This window comes from Mustelus asterias, chromosome 2 (genome assembly GCF_964213995.1).
Source record: "Mustelus asterias chromosome 2, sMusAst1.hap1.1, whole genome shotgun sequence".
Taxonomy (NCBI): Eukaryota; Metazoa; Chordata; class Chondrichthyes; order Carcharhiniformes; family Triakidae; genus Mustelus; species Mustelus asterias.
This window is the reverse complement of record NC_135802.1, coordinates 56,402,597-56,419,522: the sequence shown is the minus strand read 5'-3', so window position 1 is coordinate 56,419,522 and position 16,926 is coordinate 56,402,597. Positions and strand designations below refer to the sequence as shown.

General features: G+C 42.8%; 1 protein-coding gene across 1 annotated transcript in view; it reads left to right on the top strand.

Annotated features, from left to right (window-relative positions):
• Positions 1-4,884, top strand: part of dnah5l (dynein, axonemal, heavy chain 5 like) — a 327,807-nt gene extending 322,923 nt beyond the window's left edge. The window contains exon 75 of the mRNA XM_078200347.1: positions 4,051-4,884. Coding sequence (XP_078056473.1) covers positions 4,051-4,269 — 219 coding nt within the window. The 3' untranslated portion in view covers positions 4,270-4,884. The remainder of the gene's footprint in view (positions 1-4,050) is intronic.
• Positions 4,885-16,926: the final 12,042 nt, after the last annotated feature.

The window sequence follows — 16,926 nt, the reverse complement described above, 5'->3', positions numbered from 1 at the left end:
TGCTTGAAGGCACGGCCTGTAGCTAATGCTATTTAGGCTGAAGGTGGAGGCTGACTTGGAGTGGCTTGTGAAGACTGGAGTTCTGGAACCTGCCAGCATCAGTGAATGGGCCATGCCTATTGTCCCAGTCATCAAGAAAGATGGCTCCGTAAGGATTTGTGGGGTCTTTAAGGTCATCATAAATCCAGTGTTATATGCTGAACTGTACCCGTTTGTGTTTGTGGGATTGGCGGGAGACCAAATTTTCAGCAGAATTGACCTGAGCCAGGTCGACTTGCAGATGAAAGTAGACAAGGATCACAGAAACATCTGACAATCGCGACACACAAGGGCTTTTCCAGTCCCAAAGATTGCCGTTTGGTATCACATCTGCTCCCACATTGTTTCAAAGGACAATGGATCAGATCCTGAGCGGACTGAATGGAGTCCAGTGCTCTCTGGATGGCATCCTAATCTCTGGAAGAGGTGAAGAGGAACACCTTCAAAACCTGGATGCCATTCTCCAAGATTAGAAGACAACAGTCTGAGAGTCTGTAAGGCCAAGTGTGAGTTCTTCCAATCCACCACTGAGTATCTGAGACATGTGATTGATGCCACTGGCCTTCACAAATCTGCTTCTAAGCTTAAGGCCATCACAAAGGCATCTGCACCTCAGAATATTAATCAGTTATGTTCCTTCCTTAGATTGTTGAATTATTATTGAATATTTGTCCCAATCTTGGCAACAATTTTGAAATCATTACATAACCTCTTGTGGAAGTGGTTGGATCAATGCAATAACACATTGATGCAGGCCAAAGAAGCGTTACTTAAGTCTGAATCTCTCACACACTTTGATCTTACTTTACCCTTACAGTTAGCTTGTGATGCATCTCCTTATGGTGCAGGGGATGGTCTCCCACATCATGCCATTGGGTAAAGAAGCCTTTGCTTCCCAAACTTTAAGCAAAGCTGAGTGGAACTATACCCAGATTGAACGGGAAGCACTGGGGATCATCTTCAACGTCAAGAAATTCCATCACTGACGGATATCGCCCACTTACTACCATTTTTGGACCACATACGGGAATTCTGCCATTCACTGCAAGTAGGATACAAAGATGGGCATTGCTCCTGTCTGTACATACTACACCATTAAATACACCAGTCTCATTTACATTGTATTGCAGATGGACTTTCAGGATTGCCAGTACCTGTCAGTTCTTCAGGCTGCTCAAAGGAGATTATTTTCTATTTTAAATGAGTGGATAACACACTGCTATCAAATGAGAAACCACACTCAGAATGATCCTTTGCTCTCAATTCAGTCAGGGTATCTTCTGTGGGGGACCCGGGTTCGATTCCCGGCTTGAGTCACTGTCTCTGCGGAGTCTGCATGTTCTCCCCGTGTCTGCGTGGGTTTCAAAGAACAAAGAAAATTACAGCACAGGAACAGGCCCTTCGGCCCTCCAAGCCTGCACCGACCATATGTAATGATCCTCCGGGTGCTCCAGTTTCCTCCCACAGTCCGAAAGACGTGCTGGTTAGATGCATTGGCTATGCTAAATTCTCCCTCAGTGTACCCGAACAGGCGCTGGAGTGTGGCAATTAGGGGATTTTCACAGTGGCTTCATTGCAGTGTTAATGTAAGCCAACTTGTGACACTAATAAATTTAAACAGAGTGATCATTCCACCACCAAAAAAAAGATAGAATATTTTCTTCTTGTGCAAAGGTAAGAAACCAGCCACTGCTGACATCAGTGTGAAGACGAAACCGCCAGAGGTTCCCTGAGTGTGAAGATGAAAATAAACAGAGGTTCGCCATCTACCATTCTGAGAATGATGACTCCCAGACCGCCTGAATCGATAGCAGTGACTAACCTATTGACTATTGTTCATGTTGAACTTGCTTTGGGGATGTTCAAATTAAGGGGAGAAGAAATATAATTCCTTTTAGCTAACTCACTGCAGTGCCCTGCTGTTGTGATGTAATGTGATGTAGAGCAGGAAACAGAAGCAACAGGTACAAGAGTGAACACATCACAATAAAGTTACGTTTATTAGTCCAGTGTCATTATCCAAATACACAAGACCATTCTTTGGGCAAAATCTTTGAGGAACAATTAAAGACACTCTGGGGGCAGAATTTGTTTACATCTGTCGTGTAAAATGGATGATAGATGATTGGTAGTTTGTTTTATACCACACCCGATAGTCTCTCCTTCAATGAATTTTGCTTGGTTTTGTTACCATTTTTTGGGAATACGTCTGAAAAATTCATGCTTTTATATTTGGATCACATCATTGAGTACGTGAGCAGATAAACAGCTGTATATTTTTTCCAACTTCCCAGAGAAGCTGACTCGTAAAATAAAAATACAACAGGACAGGAAGGCAATTAAGGAGGAGCTTTATAAAATGCCTCCTTCATTACAACTTGCAGTCCACCCCGGGGAGTGCCAAAGCACCTAACCATAAGTTACGTTTGGCAAGATAATGTGAAACTAATGCTAAATGTTGATTTGAAAGTGTCCCAGTGGTAGAATTTAATACTTTTAGTAGTAAACGATGAAAAAAGAAAATTGCTGGCACTTATCTGGCACCAGCAGAAACTCTCCAGAAAAAGAGCGGTAATAAAATCTACTCAATTTATTGTCTTATAAATGTTCGGTTTTTTGTAACCTCAGTGCTTTCCTTAGGTGCTTTATGTTTTATGCATTCTACATTGTAATACTGTGCTACTTGTAGCTGCTTCCCAGTTGTAGGAATTGAATATAATGCCTGGCTGCTGGGTGTCAGTGACCACCTCTAGGGATTGATAAACTGCCAGACTGGGCGGCACAGTGGTTAGCACTGCTGCCTCATAGAGTCTGTGTGGAGTTTGCATATTCTCTCCGTTTCTGTGTGGGTTTCCTCTGGGTGCTCCGGTTTCCTCCCACACTCCAACGATGTGCAGGTTGGGTTGATTGCCTATGCTAAATTGTCCCTTAGTGTCAGGGGAATTAGCAGGGTAAATATATGGGTTATCGGAGTAGGGCCTGAGTGGGCTTGTTGTCGTTGCAGGCTCAATGCACAGAAAGGCCTCCTCCTGTAGGGATTTTATGATTGGATTCTATGATTGAGATAGCTCCATTTCTCCTTGTGTACTCAGTCACCATATCTAATGCCAGAGTAACTGGCTATCCTGCCTATTTTATGGCTTTTTTTCAACTTTATAAGAAAGTTGGGCATCGTGACAATAGCATCTTCATTCACGTCTACTCCAGTTGTGCTCCAATCATGTCCACTGATTGGTGTGGGAGTAGACCTCTGGGCAGAAGAGGCTGGTGTCAACTGACCTGTATTATGGCTTTAGCCACACCAATCCTCCACTGTTGTAGATTGGAACACAAAGCTTCTAATGGAACAACATCAACATTCTGGAGGGAGACTCCAGCACTGTTGCACGTACTTCCTGAGGGAACAGTTCTATTAAACCGTTAAACATGACTGCACATATGCATGTGCTGTATTTTTCCACATTTGCTACCAGATCTCTCAGCCCCTCGACTGACTGTAATTAAATATTTGCGATGGGACAGCAGGTTTGTTGATGCCTGAATTTTCCAGCCCTGCCACGCCAGCGAGTCACTGAAATCTCCATTCGCATCAACAAGACCGGGAGATGCCACTGGCATGAGGGGCTGGAAAATTCCGGAACTGGGTTTTAGCAAGAGGCAGGAGGATACATAAGGGATTGCCCTCGAACCACAATGTTCCTTGTATGAAAGTAGAGTCCCACAGAAATTCAGGGTGATGATGTGTGACGTGATGTGCTCGACTGAATGTCAGGAACAGGAAACAGATATTGGGACTGCTACTTATGCTTATCTAATAATTGCTAAATTATTCAAGCCTCCACTTAGACAGTGATGGATTATGCTAATTATGATATAACCATTCAGCAATGTATGATTGAATATAGCCTCATTTATTTTGTTTGCCATTTCACATTTAAAAGGTACTGCTCAAAGTTCTGTATTTGTTTGCTGACTCCATTTAATTGTCTGTGATTTCCATCTGTTTTGCAGGTATTGTTCACATTGCTTCCTGTAGTTCATGTGTATGCAATCAGCGCCACTGCACCTGCTGATTCAAAGAAGCAGCAGGGGGCAATATACTCATGTCCTGTCTACAAGAAGCCCAGGCGGACTGATTTGACGTACATCTTCTCTCTCTATCTGAAAACAATGCAGCTTCCTGATCATTGGACCCTGCGTGGAGTGGCTTTACTCTGTGACTGCAAATAAACACATGGTTAGACACAGCAAAAATGAGCGTTAGAATATTGTTGTGCTTAGTAAGACATGAAATTACATTCTAATTTGTCGAGTTGTATAGTTGCACAGTTTTTTCACATGTGTTTGCCAGATAATGCATGCAGTATTCTGATTGGAGAGATTGGACACAGTGGGAGTAGATTTTAACATTTATCCTCAGAGGCGTAGTGGATCAGCTCCGCCTGTTTGATACTCTGCCTCATTTACGAACATACAAACAATGAGGGATAGCAAAAGACTCACTGATCTGCCCAGCCTATTCCACCAAATCAAGCAGGCTTCAAAACAGGCAGCTGCTTCACTTCACCCATTTCCCACTCCTCAGCAAAGCTAAAAAAAAATGCTAGTGTCATTTTAAAGGTTTCATTTTTATTAAAAGAACACTAAACGTCTCATATTATGAACTGTCCATTTGTATTTTGTCCTAGTTTATAAATCAGATAATTAAACATGATAAAACTGAGGTATTTGATTTTCCATGTGGTTAAATGCTTTGTTACAGCCACTGTAGATATCATGCAATAGTTGGCAAAACATAGAATGTACTTGAACCCAAGAAATTAAACTTAATTTTGAGTACATTTTGTTGCATTTGCTACTCATTTAATTCGCAGAGTAAATTCCGAACCCTGTTTAGGATAAAAACAGATAAACACATTCAAAGCTTTGATATCCTTCCAGTGTACTTCAGTTACTGTCAGCTAAATTGTCACAAATCTGGTATACAGTAAATGCCTGCTTACTGTTGCTTTGCTAAATGTCATTCCGTTTTAACATCGGATCTGCAATAGGGTGAATTAATACACTGGATGTCAGGGCTTTCTCGTGACATTGTTTATGCACAGTATGGGCCCTGTTGTCTAATCTGGACATGGCATTTTTATGTGAATACAAGAAGATTCTCAATGTAGCATCGCTGTAATTTCCTCAAAGCAGCCTTTCAGGTGAAAAATACCGTAGAGTACAGGATCTAATTGCTTGCAAAGGGAAAGGTGAATTGTGGTATTCAGACTGAACTACTCACTTGTCTACTAAGCCTGCAAGTGGTCAGTTGATTTAAGAGTGCAGGTAAAGCTTTGCAGAATAGAGACTCTGTCACCACTGTGAAGTCCTTTGAGGTACTACTTTAATCTCTTAAATCCCTCTTAAACATGAGTGAAAATGTCCAGTAAACAATAATTGTGAGTCTGGTGGTACAATGAAAAAAAGAATAACTACACCAGTTTACAAATTAAATGAGAGATTTTAAAGTATTTTGAGGCTGGAGAATGAGCAATGGATACTGGGATATCGGGCTACTCTCCATGATGGTAAGAGCAATTCATTGTAATGCTGACAAAGTGAAACAAAGTGTTGCACCTTTAAGTACTGTCAGCATCATGGAAAATATGAAAACACTCTTGGTAGTCTGGATCGAAAACCAAAACCAATGCAGTGTGCCATCCAAGCGAAAGCTAAAAGCTTGAATGGCCACTTAAAGAATGGGCAGGGTTAGAGTTCAGAGTCGGAACGTTTTCGTGCTAGTCATGTTGGTTCGAGCTTTTTTAAGAGGTCTTACTATTTGCAGAAAATCAGTGGAGCAGCAAGTGACTACTCACTGAAAGAAATGTTTAATGTCAATAAGACTGGGCTTTTTCGGAATCATATGCCACAAAGAGTGTACATTCTCAAACCCGAGTCTAAGTTCATGGTTTACCAGGAGTGATCTCTGTGCTCCTGTATGCTTCAAAGATTTGGACAACCTACAGCAGGCATCTCAAAGCACTGGAGGAGTACAACCAATGGTGCCTTTGCAAGATCCTTTATATCTGGTGACAGGATAGACAGTCAAATGGCAATGTTCGTTCCCAAGCCAACATATCCAGCATTGAGGTGCTAATTACTCAAAACCAGCTTCACTGAAATGCTTTAGGGAAGATACTGAGGCACTCATTGTGAGGTCAAACATCCTGTGGCACTGACTTATGGGAGTTTATTGGCTGGTGAATGACCAAAATGGTGAAAGTTCATTCAGGCGCTGAACAAATCAAGAGCCTTCATAGGGACATAGGAATTAGGAGCAGAAGTAGGCAAATTCAGCCCTTCGAGCCGACTGCCATTCAATCAGATCATGGCTGATCTCTCCCTGGTCTAAATTTCACCTCTCCACCTGTTCCCCATATCCCCTCATCCTTTTTTTGTTTGAAAATATCTATCTCCTTTTTGAAACCATCCAGCGATTCAGACTCCACCGCGCTATGGGGCAGCGAGTTCCACAAATACACCACCCTCTGCGAGAAGTAGTTCCTCTTCATCCCAGTTTTAAATTTACCATTTCTCAACCTATGATAAACGCAAAATACTGCAGATGCTGGAATCGAAACAAAAGCAGAAAAATGCTGGAAAATCTCAACAGGTCCGAGAGAGTAGAGTCGAGCCAACCTTTCAAGTCTAGATGACCCTTTGTCAGAGCTCTGATGAAGGGTCATCTAGACTTGAAACATTGGCTGTACTCCCTCTCCACAGATGCTGTCAGGCCTGCTGAGATTTTCCAGACTTTTTCTGCTTTTATCTCTCAACCTATACCTGTGACCTCTTGTTCGAGATTGTCCCGTAAGAGGAAACTTTTGGTCTACAATTACGTTATCAATCCCTTTTAAAATTTTATACACCTCAATCAGATCTCATCTCATCCTCCTAAATTCCAGGGAGTATAAGCCAAACTGTTTAATCTCTCCTCATACGTCAACCCTTTCATCCCCGGAATCAATCTGGTGAACCTCCTCTGAACTGCCTCCAATGCCACCACATCCTTCCTCAAATAAGGAGACCAAAACTGGACACAATACTCCAAATGTGGCCTCACAAACACCCTATACAATTGCAACAACACTCCTCCACTTTTATACTTCAGTCCCTTTGCAATAAATGGCAACAACCCATTTGCCGTTTTTGTTACATGCTGCACCTGCATACCGACTTTCTGCGATTCATGAACATAGACACCCAGATCCCCCTGCCCGGATGCATTTTGAATCTGGTTTCCATTTAGGTAGTAATTTGTCTTTCTATTTTTTCTACTAAAATGGATAACCTCACACTTACATTAAACTCCATCTGTCAAATTTTGGCCTATTTTCCTATCCTATTTATAATCCATCTGTAAAATCTTTATATCCTCATGCTCAAGTTTTGTTATAGAACAGTACAGCACAGAACAGGCCCTTCGGCCCACGATGTTGTGCCGAGCTTTATGTTACACTCTGATCCTTGCAGATCATTTATATAGATTGTAAACAGTTGAGGCCCGAGGACTGACCCCTGTGGCACCCCGCTAGTTACATTTCACCAGCCAGAGAAGGACCCATTTATCCCAACCCTCTGCTTTCTGTTAGTCAGCCAATCCTCAATCCAATCCAGTCCTCTACCCCAATCCCCTGTGATCTCACCTTCTGGATTTGTTTTTTATGCAGCACCTTGTCAAACACCTTCTGGAATATTCCAGATATACCATATTCACAGGTTCCCCACTATCCATCTTGCTGGTTATGTCCTCAAAGAACTCAAGCAAATTTGTCAAGCATGACTTACCCTTCATAAAACATGCTGACAGTGGTGTATTGAGCTTTGTCTTTCCAAATACTCATTCATCTCCTCCTTAATGATCGATTCCAGCAACTTCCCCACCAGAGGTCAAACAAGCCGGCCTGTAGTTTCCTAGATTTTGCCTCTCTCCCTTTTTGAATAGGGGCGTCACATTAACGTGTTTCCAATCCACTGTGGCCTTACCAGAATCCAAGTAATTTTGAAGTATCACAACCAATGCATCCACTATCTCTGCTGCCACCTCCTTTAATACCCCAGGGTGCAGGCCATCAGGGCCTGGGGACTTATCTGCCTTTAATCCCATTAGTTTATTCAATATCTTCTCGCTAGTGATGTTTATTGCACCAAGTTCCACTGCATTGATGACAGTTTTTGGAAAATTTTCATTATTCTCCACCGCTAAAACAGGCAAAATATTGGTTAAGTGCCTCTGCCATCTCTGTGTTCCCTATTAATACCTCACCAACATTGTCCTCTAAAAGGCCAACATTTACTTTAGCTATTCTCTTCCTCCTTATATACTTATAGAAGCTTTTGGTATCAGTGTTTATGTTTTCTGCTAGTTTCCTTTCGTAGTTCATCTTAGCTCTTTTGATTCTATTTTTAGTAGCTGTTTGCTGAACCTTAAAGTTTTCCCAATCCTCCAGCTTACCACTAGCTTTTGCAGTTTGATATGCCCTGGTTTTTGCCTTTATGTCCTCTTTGATTTCCTTGTCTAGCCATGGAATGTTTTTCTTCTTTTTACAGTTCCTCTTGCTCTCAGGAATATACTTTAATTGAGGGGTGTTCAATATCTCCCTGACATCTGCCATTGTCAACTGTCCTGCCCTCAGCTCTTTGTGCCAAGTTTACTTAGGCCAATGTTTTCCTCAGGCCTGTATACTTGCCTCTGCCCAATGATAAATCGCTAGTATGGCACACTCTTCTCTCGCCCAATCTGAATCTGAAATTCTAGCATGCTGTGATCACTCTTTCCAAGAGGACCTTTAACGGCAAGACTATTTATCAACCCTTCTTCATTACATAATACTAATTCTTCCATGGTAACACGCAGAGGTGAAGTTGAGGAATTGGTAAGAATGCACGAACCTCCAAACTGCAGATGTAAGCATTGCATTAGTTTCCTACATTCTGCCAATGCTGAAGGAAATCAGCATTAGTAGAGAAATGGTTTTGGGGAAATTGATGGGATCAAAGAATCATAGAATCATAGAAACCCTACAGTGCAGAAGGAGGCCATTCGGCCCATCGAGTCTGCACCGACCACAATCCTACCCAGGCCCTACCCCCACATATTTACCCACTAATCCCTCTAACCTACGCATCCCAGGACTCTAAGGGGCAATTTATAACCTGGCCAATCAACCTAACCCACACATCTTTGGACTGTGGGAGGAAATCGGAGCACCCGGAGGAAACCCACGCAGACACGAGGAGAATGTGCAAACTCCACACAGACAGTGACCCGAGCCGGGAATCGAACCCGGGACCCTGGAGCTGTGAAGCAGCAGTGCTAACCACTGTGCTACCGTGCCGCCCGGATGGATAAATATTTGTCTGATTTCAAGAAGAAATTAGAAATAGCTCTTGGGGCTAAAGGGATGAAGGGATATGGGGGGATGGAGGGATCAGCATATTGAATTCGATGATCAACCATCATCAAAATGAATGGCAGAGCAGGCGCGAAGGGCTGAATGGCCTACTCCTACTTCTAGTTTCAACGTTTCTATGCTTCTATTGCATTGTATCTACAGGATGGGCCGGGCTATTTGGCTCAATAGGACCACACTCTTGCCTCTGCTCCACATGAGATTCCAACCATCCTTCTTTAACCCCATTATCATATCCTTAAGTTTTATCTAGATTTCCCTTAAATGTGTCTGTACTAGTCACCTCACCTGCTCCTTGTGGCAGCAAGTTCTACATTCTCCTTTCTGGATAAAGACATTTCTCCTGAATTCTCTTTTTGACTTCTTAGTGACTATCTTATATTTATGACCATTAATTCTAATTTCACCTGTATGTGGAAACATCTTCTATATTTCTACCCTATCAAACACTTTCATAATCTTAAAGATCACAACCTTCAGTAAGAGTTCATCACCTGATGAAGGGGCAACGCTCTGAAAGCTCGTGCTACCAAATAAACCTGTTGGACCTCAACCTGGTGTTGTGAGACTTCTTACTGTGCCTACCCCAGTCCAACGCCGGCATCTCCACATCATGATCACCCTCAGACTTATCTGTAGATAACAAAGCTGGAGCCAGTCCAATCTTTCCTAACTACTCAATTCTAGTGTAATTCCAGTAAATCTTATTTTATTTCCTTCTCCTGTATCTCTTATCCTTTCTTATAATATTGAGGCCAAAACTGTTTTCAGCCACTCCAAGTGTGGTGGAGAGGTAGGGCTGAGAGTTGTTAAACTACATGTTTTCAGATGATGTCACTGAGGGCAGCTTGGAGGTAGGAACTGGGAGAATGAGCAGTGTTAACTCCTTGGTGGGCTCCAGTAATAATAGTGCGAGAACAGTTAAAGAAACTATTGCAGGTGATTCTCTGGCTGTGACTGGATAGGTAAGAATGGAACATAGGAACAGAAGTAGGCCATTCAGCCCATTGAGCCTGCTCCACCATTCAGTGCGACTATGGCTGATCAGACACTTCAATGTCTTTTACACCCACTATCCCCATAACCCTTTACAGTATTATTAATCAGAAATCAATCGCTGCCTTAAATGTCCACACTGACCACAAGTCTTTGAAGATAGCAGAGCTAGTTGAGAAGAGTGTTCGAAAGGCATAGAGGGGCTTGACTGTTCGACACAGTTTATTGAATAAGTACATAGCCCACCTTTTCTCCGGATTTTTTAAATGCCCTTTTAGTTATTTTCCAGCTCGATCAGAGTTGATTCTTTCTCCCCCATTTTATATTAACAGTGTAAATGATCAACTAGCAAGTTAGTTTTTGTGTAAATGGTTATGGGTCTTAGCACTGATCCCTGGGCCAGTGAGCCACACAATTTTGTATATCTCTCCTGTCTGCCCATCACCCTCTCAAACTGCACCTGCCTCCCAGTCAATTATTATTATCCACCTCCGAATCTAACCTCAGAAATCCACCGGCTTACTCATGTATAGCAGCTATTCATGCAAGAATTTAACAATGCAGGTGCACTATCTCAAAGGACCTTGCAACTTCCATATGAAATATTATTTCCCCAAAAAAGGCAAGGAGATTGATGAGACAGGATCAGCCCCTTTTTAAATCACATTCGCTGTCACACACTGAGCTATTTTCATTTGGACAGTCTCAGGTTTGTTGCTAATGATTGATTCGTTATTTGAAAAATTACAATCCAAGATTAAGGGGTCTCTCGTTAATTATATATGTTTCATCATTTCTTTTTGTTACCTTGTTTTCAATTCACTGGAGCCTTCCTTTATCAAATTCAGTTTCACGATTTGCTGGGATGTGATTATGAATTCATGAACTTTGTTTTGCTAGGCCATATCTTAGTTTTACTGAGAGAATGAGCAGAAATGAAAAGATACATTTCTTTAGAAAGAAAATTCTGCAGCCAGATCTTTAGTTTTAATTTAGAAAAATGTAGATAAATGTGTGAAGCAGAAAAAGATGCATAGCCATGGTGAGAGAGAGAGAGTTGCAGTAGAATTAGTTTCCACAGGCACAGAACTGATGCAATCACAATAGACTGAAAAGCTTCTTTTTGTGATGATAATGTCTTGGGTTCTCTGGTTAATCCTAATCGCTCTTTCAAGTTAAACCATGGGCTGAATTTTATCAGAGCCTGGGAGGTGGGATGCGGGGCATGGGGGTTGATAAAATAAGAGGCAGCCAGGTCACATTGGCTCCCTGACACAATCATACTGTCAGGGCATTTTGCTGATCGTAGAATCATAGGATAGAATTCCTACATTGCAGAAAGAGGCCATTCAGCCCATCGAGTCTGAACCAACACTCCAACAGCGCATCTTGCCCAGGCCCACGCTCCAGCTCTATCCCCACAACCCCATGTTTTTACCCTGCTAATCCCCCAAATCTACACATCTTTAAACACCAGGGGGCAATTTAGAACAAAGAAGAACAAAGAAAAGTACAGCATAGGAACAGGCCCTTCGGCCCTCCAATCCTGTGCCGATCATGATGCCCCGACTAAACTAAAAAACCTTTTGCCCTTACTCGGTCTGATTCCCTCTATTCCCTTCCTATTCATGTACCCATCCAGCATGGCCAATCCACCTAACTTGTACATCTTTGGACTATGGGAGGAAACCGGAGCACCCGGAGGAAACCCCACACAGACACAGGGAGAATCTGCAAGCTCGACAGACTGTCACCCAAGGCTGGAATCAAACACGGGTCGCTGTGAAGCAGCAGTGCTAACCACTGTGCCACCCTGTTGGGCTGGAAATGATTTGCATAAACAAATAACCTAAATAGTAAGGAATGCTTACTATGTCGCCATGTGGGGAGAGGGAGGTTGCCAGCTAAATGGAGGCAACCTCCTTTTGGCAGCCTGGGTGGGGGAAAGTTTCATGGGACAAGAAAAGGGCCAAAGGTGGTGCTTTTCCTGCCTGCGGTCCAACGACCTGCATGGAGGGGTTTTCCCTCTAGCCCTCAGTCCTGTAAATTTTAAATGTTTTTTTCAAACTTACCAGTCCTTGATCCTGAGCAATCCAGCAAACCTCAGTGGGGCTGCTGAGGATTCAGAGCTGCTGGCCCTTTGATTTGGATCGATGGCGTGGAGAGCTCACACACAGCTCTTTACTGGATGGCAGGCCCACAGGCAGCCAATTAGGAGACCATTGTGGTAAAATTGTCGAGCAGGTCCCACTGCTGGTAAGTTGAGGCTCGCTCTTCACTTCACCTTCAGGATCCCACTCAGCTCAAATTCAGCCTCCTGTTTGGAGGAGAAACTGAAATAGGTCCAAGCTAGTAACTGGCAAGTTTAGGACTGATATCAAAAAGCATTTTTCCAAAACAAGTGATTAATACCTGGAATAGCCTTCCAAATATGGTATAGAATTATAGACAGTATACGTCACAGAAAGAGGCCATTTGGCCCATCATGTCGACACCCGCTGAAAAATGAGCCACCCAGCCTAATCCACTTTCCAACATTTGGTTTGTAGACCTGCAGGTTACTGCATTTCAGGTGCCTATTATAGAATTTTTCTGACTTACATTCATTGGAGCTTAAATCAGTCAAACAATCTATCTATTAAATCAGTCAAACAATCAAGTTGCAGCCCATGGAGTCCATGTGGCCTTTATTTAAAGAAGAAAAAGACACAAACTTGACCCTGAACTGTGTCATGGGAAATTAACTGTTTTGCAATACATTATACAGTACATGCTCCCTCATTATAAACCAGCACATGCTCTGGCTCACTTTAATCTGACTGTGTTATCTCTTTTGTTTCAGTTTATAAAGGAGAATCATGCAATGTACACTCTCGATGTTTCTGGGAAATGGGTTTAAGATTTCCGTAGTCCTGCCAAGACCTATTATAGCCAATGCCATAACATGTGCAGCTAGCCACAAATTCTCTCTACTTAATACCAAATAGCCTCTTACTAAAGCATTACTGACACTATGTCAGATTACTGCCCATAGCGTCAAGATGGCCTTTATTGAAGGAGGATGCCGTGTTTGAGAACATAATATCACCCCACCTTCCAAACTTCAACATTTTCTGTCTTCCTCACATAGGTCTGGATTTTAACTTAGCTGGCCTGTGGCGGGTTGGTGGGGGCGGGGGGTGTAGTCAAGGTAAGTCAAAGGAAACCTGGAGGTTAAAATTGCCCTGCATGCTGTGGTATTTTATCTCCACTGCATGCTTGGGACATCATTAGTGGGTTCCCCATCTGGAAGTGAACCTGACTAACAGACTTCACTTCCATTGTCTTTTCTTACCATATCACAGTTTCAAGCTTGTACCTCCTTTACAGTTCACAAAAAAATAAGTACAGAAATCAGGTTGCGCTTAATGCTATTCAGTCACCTGTGCGCATAACACTGCGTGTTCAAAGCATCCCACTTATATTTTAAATATCAGCTGGCAAAAAGGAATGATCATTTTAATCAGTATAAGGTTTACAGCACTGTCTTCCCATACAGCCAAGTGTCACTGCTACCCTCACCGCGGATGACAGAAACTCCATGTGGGCGGTTTTACTTACTTGGTGTGGGCGAGGTTAGGATTTCATTACTTCATAGAATGTGGGTGTTACATTACAGCAATGACGAGGATGGTATAGTCTGTTGCCTTGTGAGCTGTAAATGTGCTTACAAGACAGGCTAGGGAAACCGATAAAGCTGACAGATATTCTAAATGTATTTTAAAAATTGACGCTTGTTGATATTTATTATGTGTGATTCCACTTACTATAACCAGAATCTGCTCTATTCAGCTTAATGATGACATCATGGTTTCCAGGAAATGGCACTGCACCCAATAGGTTCTTTTAATAGAGACTGAGTCAATCAATCATAAATCCTGCTGTTGGCCCAGCCAGCCCGAGCAGCATTGGCAACTTGAGTCTGCCTCTTAATGTCCAACTAAACCAGCACTTAAAACATCTCGATGGGAAGAAACACCAGTGCGAGGAACCTGAAATTAAAGTGGAAAATTCTACCATTAGACTGCAGGCATGTCTGAAACTGAAAGGAGTAGAAAAAACATGTTAATGTTTTGGGTGGACACTTCCGAATGAAGTGTTAACCAATCTTTTCAGATGCTAATGGATCTGTGGCCTAATTGCAGCATTTTCTGCTTTATTTGAGTTGTGTTTTTTTTTTACATGTTCTCTCACATTTTGCTTCTGTCAAAGCAGTTTTCACAGGTCAATAGGCCAGATTATAAAGACTTTGTAAAGTTCATAACACGTATATATGCAGGTTGTAGTATCCAAGCCAAACTGGACAGAGAATTCTGATTCACCCCACCAGCGTCCGCATGCAAAGCGTAATCATCCGCCATTTCTGCCAACTCCAGCATGATGCCACCACCAAACAAATCTTCCATTCACTCCCTCTGTCAACATTCCACAGAGACTGTTCCTGCCGGGATAACCTAGTCCACTCCTCCACCATACCCAACACCTCTCCCATCACATTTAGCACCTTAACATGCAACCGTAGAAGGTGTAACAACTGTCCCTTTACCTCTTCCATGCTTACCATCCAAGGTCCAAAACATTCATTCTAGGTTAAGCAGCATTTCACTTGTACCTCTTTCAATTTGGTCTATTGCATTCGCTGCTCCCAATGTGGTCTCCTCTATATCAGAGAGACCAAACGTAGACTGGGTGATCGCTTTGCTGAGCACCTTCGGTCTGTGCGCAATCAGGACCCTGACCTTCCTGTTTCTTGCCATTTTAACACACGATCCTGCTCCCATGCCCACATGTTTGTCCTTGGCCTGCTGTAATGTTCCAGTGAAGCTCAACGCAAACTGGAGGAATAGCATCTCATCTTCCGGCTAGGCATTTTACAGTCTTCCGGTCTCAACATCGAATTCAACCACTTCAGATGATTAGCACTACCCCACCTCAACCCCTTTGTTTTCATTTTACTTAATTTTTAACTGTTCTCTAACTTTTATTTCTTTATTGTCTTTCTTTATTTTTCTTTCCACCCCCACTCTTTCCCCCTATTTTATCCCCCCTTTTCTTAGCTTTACTCTCCATTTGCTTCCTCCTCCCCCCCTTTTTCTCAATTTTACCTCTCTCCCACCCATCTCCCCCCCCCCTCCCCCCCACATCTTCATCCGTCATAGCTTACCCTCTGATTTCAGCTTCGCTGCCATTTGGCCATTCACACCTTCTATTCTCTCTGTGGACTGCCATTAACAGCCTTCCCCTTGTTTTTGGGGCTATGACTCATCATTCATTCCCTCACCCCACAGTATAAATATCTCCCATTTTCTATGCCTTTTAGCTTTGACAAAGGGTCATCTGGACTTGAAACATCAGCTCTTTTCTCTCCTTACAAATGCTGACAGGCCTGCTGAGATTTTCCAGCATTTTTTCTTTTGGTTCCAGATTCCAGCATCCGCAGTAATTTGCTTTTATCTTAAATTCTGAATAATGTTGTATAAATCCTTGTTTAAAGGATGCAATAGTTTGATCTAGAGGAGGCGATGGCCTAGTGGTATTATCGCTGGACTATTAATCCAGAAACTCAGCTAATGTTCTGGGGACGTGGGGTCGAATCCCGCCATGATAAGTAGTGGAATTTGAATTCAATAAAAAGTATCTGGAATTAAGAACCTACTGATGATTATGAAACCATTGTTGGAAACACCCACCTGGTTCAATAATGTCCTTTAGGGAAGGAAATCTGCCGTCCTTACCCAGTATGGTCGACATGTGTCTCCAGAGCCACAGCAATGTGGTTGACTCTCAACTGCCCTTGGGCAGCTAGGGATGGGCAATAAATGCTGGACAGCCAGCAATGCCCATGTCCCACAAATGAATTTAAAAAAGATCTTACTGAAAAGACCAAGATAGAATCATAGAATAGCTATAGTGCAGAAGGAGGCCATTCAGCCCATTGAGCCAGCACCAACAACAATCCCATTCAGGCCCTATCCCTGTAACCTCACGCATTTACCCTGTGACTCCCCCTAACATTAAGGGGAAATTTAGCATGAGCAATCAACCTAAACCTCATGTCTTTGGACTGTGGGAGGAAACCGGAGCACCCACACAAACACTGGGAGAACGTGCAAACTCCACACAGACAGTGACCGGATTTGAACCCAGGTCCCTGGTGCTGTGAGGCAGCAGTGCTGTGCTGAGTCATTCGCCGGAGTTCTACCACCCCACCCACTAGGGAATCGGAGCGGGTGAGGGGCGGACAATGGAAATGTCTGTTGACTTCGGGTGGGATTTTCCGGTCTCGGGTTGAGCCAGGCCGTAAAATCCCACCCATTATTTTAAATATTTTAAAACAACATTTGAATTCATTTTATGGTTTAATCCAATCATATCGTTTAGCAGTAGAACTGAGCAC